Source organism: Brassica oleracea, chromosome C3 (assembly GCF_000695525.1).
Source record: "Brassica oleracea var. oleracea cultivar TO1000 chromosome C3, BOL, whole genome shotgun sequence".
Classification (NCBI taxonomy): domain Eukaryota; kingdom Viridiplantae; phylum Streptophyta; class Magnoliopsida; order Brassicales; family Brassicaceae; genus Brassica; species Brassica oleracea.
In genome coordinates, this window is record NC_027750.1 from 45,680,991 (window position 1) to 45,689,035 (window position 8,045).

General features: G+C 33.1%; 1 protein-coding gene across 2 annotated transcripts; it reads left to right on the forward strand.

The window, feature by feature from the left end:
• Positions 1–232: 232 nt before the first annotated feature.
• Positions 233–3,203, forward strand: LOC106333100 (aspartic proteinase-like protein 2). Of its 2 annotated transcripts, none has more exons than XM_013771581.1 (10): positions 233–602; positions 910–1,039; positions 1,121–1,362; positions 1,537–1,761; positions 2,087–2,240; positions 2,311–2,381; positions 2,460–2,550; positions 2,614–2,689; positions 2,814–2,885; positions 2,980–3,203. In XM_013771581.1, the coding sequence occupies exons 1-10, from the start codon at positions 388–390 to the stop codon at positions 3,120–3,122; spliced, it is 1,419 nt and encodes a 472-aa protein (XP_013627035.1). In that variant the 5' UTR covers positions 233–387; the 3' UTR covers positions 3,123–3,203. The 2 variants fall into 2 exon arrangements, with proteins under 2 accessions (XP_013627035.1, XP_013627036.1); XM_013771582.1 differs by lacking the exon at positions 233–602 and adding an exon at positions 624–698.
• The last annotated feature ends 4,842 nt before the right edge of the window (positions 3,204–8,045 follow it).

Sequence of the window (8,045 nt, forward strand, 5' to 3'; positions counted from 1 at the left end):
ACTCTTAAAACTCACTAACTTCACACAAATTCATCTGCCACTACTTAAATAGGAGGTAGCAAATTATTATTGGCCGATGAACCCACCGGGGGTGAACACAAAAAACTCTATTTTCTTTACTAATTAAAGCATTGGTTTAAGATGAACGAAAAAGGATTGGTTTGAAATCAATGAAAAAGATTTAGCTGTTTCCTTCTAAACCTTCAAACATCACATTTGGCAATTTGCTAAATACGCCTTTGGAAACGCGTCTCTGTGTTTCCTTTGCCGTTTACTGTATCCTCCCCTTGTCTGAATATGAACAAAAATCACCAGAGTTTAATATTATAATTCAAAATAGTCTACAAGTTTTTCTGCCTGAAGAGAAAAAATCTGGACGTTGTAGCGATGGAATCGAGGATAAATTTTTGTGTTGCGGTGGCAGTTTTCATAATTGTGACTGAAATTGCGTCATGCCATTTCGTGTTTGAGGTACAACACAAATTCGCAGGGAAGGGGAAGAATCTTGCTCACTTCAAGTCTCATGATACACGACGCCACTCTCGCATGCTCGCGTCCGTTGATCTTCCTCTGGGCGGAGACAGCCGCGTAGATTCTGTCGGGTTTTGTTCTTTCTCCCTCTCATTCGTCCCTGTCTCGATTTCTAAGGATCTATCTTTACAATGTCTTACAGCGAAAATGTTGTATCTAATGAACATGTAAACCTCTCCACTAGGACGCACATGATTCCTAAAATCTATAATTTTTATGATCTCGACGCGAAGTTACATGATTCAAAAAAAAAGAAAAAACGTTGCATGATTCTTTTTGTACTCTTTTTTTTTTCTTCTCTAGGACATAGTTGATGTATGAAATTGAATCATCTAGGAAGACAGTGAGAAAGTTTCCGTTTGGTTGATTTTCTTTCAGATTATACTTCACTAAAATCAAGCTCGGAACGCCACCAAAGGAATATCATGTTCAAGTTGATACAGGAAGTGATATACTATGGATCAACTGCTCTCCCTGTCCAAAATGTCCATCCAAAACGAATTTGGGTGTAATACTTCATTTTATAAAAATAAATGTCTATCGTTAAGACAATTCTAAGCTTCGATCATCCTTTTTTTTGGCAATGCAGTTTAGTTTATCATTATATGACGTGAACGCTTCCTCGACTTCTAAGAAGGTTGGCTGTGACGATGATTTTTGCTCTTTTATATCGAATTCGGACAGCTGTCAACCCGATCTTGGATGTAGCTATCATATTGTCTATGCGGACCAAAGTACAAGTGAGGGGAACTTTATAAGAGACAACTTATCACTCGACCAAGTTACTGGAAATCTTCTGACCGGACCACTGGGGCAAGAAGTTGTATTTGGGTAAGAAATTAATATCTATATTCTATGGTACATTAACATGTGGAACAATACTTTTTATGTTTCATGTTGACACGTATGCTCATGTCCGTTCAGAATTGGTACTTGCATTGTAAGAAAGTATGAATATTTTAATTCCTCTTTTGCCGTCTCATGAGGACTCTTCTTTTGAGACAGGTGTGGGAGTGATCAGTCTGGACAACTTGGGAAATCCGAGTCAGCAGTTGATGGCGTTATGGGATTTGGACAAGCAAATACCTCTGTCCTTTCACAACTTGCTGCCGCTGGTGATGCGAAAAGAGTTTTTTCCCATTGCTTGGATAATGTCAAAGGAGGTGGGATTTTTGCTATTGGTGTAGTGGACTCTCCAGCAGATAAAACGACCCCTATGGTACCTAATCAGTACGTGATGCCTTCTCAAGCATTTTTCTTTTGTTCTTTTCACGGAATAAGCTTAGAGTAGGAGAATGTCCATAAAAGTATATCCTTTCGATTGAATAGCTTTTTTATCTATGCTACAATTTCATACCTGTCTGGTATGTCCCGATGATTCTTGTTTGACTCCAAAATCAGTTAGAAATATCTTCAGAAGTGAATCAATGGTGCGGAGTTTCCACTGAGATGTAACCTTTAGTGAATCTCAAGACTAAGACATGGTTATATCTATTAGGATGCTACTGAATCAAGAATCTTGTAATAACAATATGCGCTGCTCAACAATTTTTAGGATGCATTACAATGTTATGTTGATGGAAATGGATGTGGATGGTGCTTCTCTTGATCTTCCACCAAGTATTGTCAGGAAAGGAGGGACCATTATCGACAGTGGTACAACTTTGGCTTACTTACCACAGGCTCTATACGATTCCCTAATAGAAACTGTAATTTTCTCTACTCATAGCAGTATTGATTTATAGTTTGTGCATCATAACATGATTTTTTGCTGTGTAGATTACTTCTCGTCAACCAGTGAAGCTTCACATAGTAGAAGAAACCTTCCAATGTTTCACCTTCACCAAAGAGTAAGACGAACTAGATAAGCTGCTCTGGGACTAGCTTGAACGTCTTGTGTTTATATGCTATCTTCATATAATTTGCAGTGTGAATCAGGCCTTCCCACCAGTAAACTTTCATTTTGAGGACTCTCTCAAACTGACCGTTTATCCCCATGATTATCTTTTCTCACTTGAGGTAAGTAACAGCAGCATTAATGTTGGATTAGGAACGTAACTCTGATTGTCCATATGCCAACAGTCAGAAATGTATTGCTTTGGTTGGCAAGTTGGTGGAATGACAACTGAGGATAGATCAGAAGTGATTCTCTTGGGAGGTAAAAGTTCTAAACGGCACACATAAAATTGAATATGCTAGACAATACAATAAGTGGTTTTTTTTAGTCTCTAATGTGTTACATGCAACGCAAGTAGCGTAATTATTGACTTATCATTTTGTAGATATGGTGCTCTCGAACAAGTTAGTTGTATACGATCTGGAGAACGAGGTGATTGGATGGACAGATCATAATTGTAAGTATCTCTAGAACCGAACAAAACAAAACAAACCAAACTCACTCTTCATTCTATTCTTTGCTCATGTAAAAAAATGGGTTTATGCTATAAGGTTCATCAAGTATCAAAGTGAAAGACGGGTCAGGAGGAGTATACTCGGTCGGAGCAGACAATCTCTCATCAGCTCCTCCTCTGTTGCTGATCGGAAAGCTTCTTGCAATTTTGTCAACATTCGTCGCAGTGGCTTTTACTTAGCACACCACTCATAATTATATGAGCATTGTTTTGGTGATGGATGCTGTAAGAAGATGAAATAATGTTTAAAAAGTCTTCTCAACACACACAACACATCTATTTTCTTGTTTCTGTTTTTATACAGAACATATACAATAATATATAGAGATCTACATGATTTGATACACATATATGAGAGAGAGAGGGGAAATTATAGAGTGTTCCTCAAGAACAGTACAACAAAGTAGACAACTGCCAGAAACAATGCAATCTGATATAAATCTCCCTCCATGTCTTGTCGTCTATTAACATCCAACATTGGTGGTAGTTGTGGTCTTTGGGCAATATATAAGTGTATAATCCTTCGCTTTTGAGCTAATTTTTAGGTGTGTATTAAGCCCATCACTAATATGGTATCAGAGTACATGGTAAAAGTTCAGCATATGATTTTCCACGTAACAGTTTCTTACTTATGTAGCCTATACAGATGGTCTATATTGCTGTGGTATTTCTGAGATGTTGGGTTTGGGCTGTTTCCGTTGGAGTGTTTCCACCAACATCTCGAGAGGGGCTATTAACATCCCACATCGGTGGTGATTGTGGTCCTTGTACAATATATAAGTGTATGGGCAATCTTCCACTCTTTAACTTGTTTTTGGGTGTCAGTTAGGTCTATCACTATCGTCTCTTTGAAAATACTGTATCACTAGAACATTATCTATAATAGTTTTGACAACAAGAAAAGAGATAATACGATAAAGTGATAATACGATAAAGTGACGCATCAGCATTATGCTTTGACAACAAGAAAAAGAGATAATACGATTAAGTTTTAGGATTTTAATAGTTTTCTATTGTTTCTACTAAATTGCTATTTTCCTTTTATTTTATACTAGTTGATAACCTGTCCGGATGCGCGGGGTGAGTTTTAGTTACTAATGATCGCTGCATGTTAATATTTTTTTTCTCAAACAATTGCATCGTGTTATAAGTCTAAAAAGTGTTACCTGTTGTGGACATATACTATAATGATGATGCGTATCGGGCCAAGATGTTGATGAACTGGTTTCAAAAAAGCCCTATTAATTAAACGCTGGTTCTGAAACAATACTTAAGAAAAATCCATCTATTGTCTACTGTTTTACCAGATATATAAAGGAAAACCATTGAAAGTGCTGACTTACAATCGAAAAGGGACTTAGGGTTTTGGTTGATATCAGAGTTCTTTGACTCTCCACAGGCGAATTCTTGTTTAAATCTATAATATGTGTGCTTAAGATAGTGTTTTTTTTTCTAAATTCACATATGTTTTGTCTTTGTTTTAATTTCACGTAAGCTTTTTCGGAAAATATGAGCTTCGACCGAATGAGAGAAAATTCCAACTGTAATACATCAATAGAGATCCGCTCATAGCGGAAAATGATCATTATGTATACAAATTATTTTTACTATTATTATATATTTTGTGTTCATTTACGTATTATCAAATAATAAATATATGAATAATTGAGAAGCGAATAAAAATTATGTATACAATTAAACGGAGTAAGCACATAGATTTAAGTAAATAAATCAAAACAATAATTCTATTTATTTTATATAATATACAATTAAATTTAAATGATATTTACATAGATATATAGTATATTTTAATATGAATATTTAATTGAAACTTCTTATTTTTGCTCATATGATTTTATTAAAAAATTTATATTTCTGTAATAAAAAGTCAAACCATTAATCAAAAAATCTAAGTGTGCGATTTTTTATTGTTTTAGTAATTTATAATCATTTTAAAAATTAGATGCAAATTTCAAAATTAAAATATTCAGGTCGTAATACCTTTTCAGTGAAATTTCAAAATTAACAAATATGTATTTTTATATGGTATATAGTTAATTTAAGTGATATTAAAATATATATATTTAATATGAATACCTATTAAATGATATTTCATGTTCATATGATTTTATGATCATTTGTATCTTATTATAGGGAAAATTTCACGTTTACCACTTTTATGATACAACTTTTAGTATTTACCAACACTAAATGCACATTTTCAAAAATACTTTCTTCATTAAGGGCAAAAGACTATTATATCATTGTTCTCTATATATATAATAAAGGGCAATTCTCAGATAGCCATTTTTAAGTTTTTTTTCATAAAAAATAGCCTTCAATAAAAAAAACGACCAAAATAACTTCTTTTTATTTTGAAAATTTTAATATTTATTTTATATTTTTTAAAATTTGAAGCCCTATCCTCAAAACCCCACCCCTTAACTCTAAACCCTAAGTCTAGATTAGTTAACATTAGGGTATAAATGCATTTTACTCTTTAATAAAACTTCTTTTAGTCATTTTTCTCATTAAGAGCTATTTTTTTGACAAAAACTTAAAAAATGCTATCTTAGGGAATTTCTCTATAATAAATCATTATTTAAATAAAAAAAATTTTGTTTTCAAATTATACTTTTTCAAATTCAAACTTTTTTGTAAATATTTTTTTTTAATTTTTTTTTAATAAAAAATTATGTTTGAAACTATTTTTAATTTTTTTTTTAAAAAAAATAAAAATATTTATTTATATATTTATTAGAATCTTAAATTTCACATTCCAAAAACCCTACCCTGCACCTAAACCCTAAGTCTAGATTAGTTAACCCTAGGGGTATAAGTGTCTTTTACCCTTCATTAAAAGTGAGGGTAAAAGTGATTAGTGTAAACATGAAAAGTGGTACTATGAATGTGGTATTTGTGGGAATTTCCCCTTTTTATAACAAAAAAGTAAACCATTGTTCACAAAGGTTTCATTGTAAGACTTTTAACAGCTTTATTAATTTATAGTCATTTGAAAAAATCAAAATATAACATATAAGAAAAAAATCTTGATTTTTTATTATATGGTTAATGTGATTATTTAATTTTTTAGAGATATAAATAAAACAAAATGATGGAGGATACAAAACTATGATCAAATCTTTATTATTCAAAATCATTAATTGTCATATATATGTTAATCATTTTAGGTAATTTTGTAGCTTTTATTTAAGGAAATAAAGGAGAATATTCTTTTATACACTACTAATCAATTTGATAGTTAATTTAATAAAAAATATAAGCTATATATAAATGGGCCAACTTATTTTTCTAAGGATTCTGAGAATCATCATAATGATGACACGTGGCTACACTTAAAAGTTGTAATGCTCCAGAATTAATATATAGAGTTCTTAGGTTATAGAAAACCCTAGACTAGAAGTTTATTTATAGTCTTTCTAGTATTTATAGAAACCCCTAAATCTAACAATAAGACTACTCAAACATATTCATAAGAAACGTTATGATTGTCTGAATAATACTTAAATAAAATAAAGATGAAAAGCAAACAAAGTAGACTAAGAAATAAATGGAGTTCAAGATCTTCTCTGGTATGAAGTTCAGATTTCTCTTTCTAATACTAAGCTCTCTTCTCTAAGTGTAGAGATGTCTGCCTCCAAAAGTATTCTCTCTCTAAAAGTCTGTGTCGAGGTAAAACATAAAAAACCCTAGTAAATAGCCTAACAGGCGGCCAATGACTCATAGTGCAAATCTTGGAACTTCCGGCTAAAACTCGTAATTTCCTTAAATCATCAGTAAACTTCGCGGATGGCTCACCATCAATCGATCATTGTTTTCTTCAATAATCGACTCTGTCTTCATGTTTTCAGCAATGCTTTCATAAAAGCTCCAAAATGCCACAAAGTCACCACTTTACTCTAATGGGTACCGGAACCTGTAAATACTCTAAAAAGATTCCAAAATGCATATAAAAGACTCTAAATACATATATAAATCATGGGTAAAAGTCGGTAAAATTCATGTCATATCAACTCCCCTAGCCTCATCCTTTTGCTTGTCCTCAAGCAAAATACAAGACAATTGTCGGAAAAAGGTTTGAAAAATAGGAGGGACTCACAAAATTTACTACTCTCACTTCTGAAAATATGATAGGTGGAAATGAATCATTACTAACCTTGGATGATTCAATGTACTACACTCTAGCTTAGTCACCATTACCATATATCACACAACTCCACTGATTGCGCCTAACATACTCCTCTACTGACCTCATTTCTGCATAATGTAAATGTGTAGGATACATCCTGGGAGTATCGATCAAGGAACACATGGAATCAACTCAAGCAAGTAGCTGGACCTACATGTAACCCTTTCTGGTTTCCCATCCCTCTTATCTCTTTTCTTAATCCGTTTTTCTTTTTAATATATATAGTATTACTGGGCAAAGTTGTAGGCGAATAGTGGGGTTAGCGATACCCTCGCTTCCAAACAATGTGTGATCATTCTATTAGAGTAGAATAATGGGGTCGCAGAAAACATTCCTACCCCTCTAAACCGCAAAAAATCATTTCAATCTTTTGTAAATATGGATTCCAAAGAGAGGTGAAAAGAGAACCAGGGATACTAAGACTAATACCTTCCAGACTTGCATGAGGATTCCGGTCCAATGTATACCAAACTACAAAATAAGCAAGTAGAGTAGATTAAGGTTGGAAGTCATCTTTGGTTTCTCGAGACATTCTCAGTAAGTGTGGACGTGAGTAACACGTGATACACTGCAGTGTTTCCATCTAATACATCTCGTAGTTAATAAACCTAGATGGTGCTAGAGAGCGGTTAGAGTAGTAATTAAATTGTAGAAGATCATAATCCCTCTCTTGACTCAATAAAACATTTTATTAAAAACTCTTTGTAATTTTTTTATTTATTTTTTGTATGACTCAAAATAAAACATGATATCAGCAACTACCTCCCCCAGACTTAAACAACATTGTCTTCAGTGTTATCTGGTCTAATATTGGTTAGGGAATAAATCATAAGTACTAATTAAATACCAGACAATGAGAAGAAGTTTCGTACCTTTCTGTCTCGAGCGTCGAT

What these genes read in the sequence shown, in the direction of transcription:
- LOC106333100 (XM_013771581.1), top strand. Translation starts at nt 388, where the DNA reads ATGGAATCGAGGATAAATTTTTGTGTTGCGGTGGCAGTTTTCATAATT. An exon ending in AGCCGCGTAGATTCTGTCGG is followed by an intron (nt 603 to 909) that starts GTTTTGTTCTTT and finishes ATTTTCTTTCAG; the next exon opens with ATTATACTTCACTAAAATCA. An exon ending in TGTTTCACCTTCACCAAAGA is followed by an intron (nt 2,382 to 2,459) that starts GTAAGACGAACT and finishes TATAATTTGCAG; the next exon opens with TGTGAATCAGGCCTTCCCAC.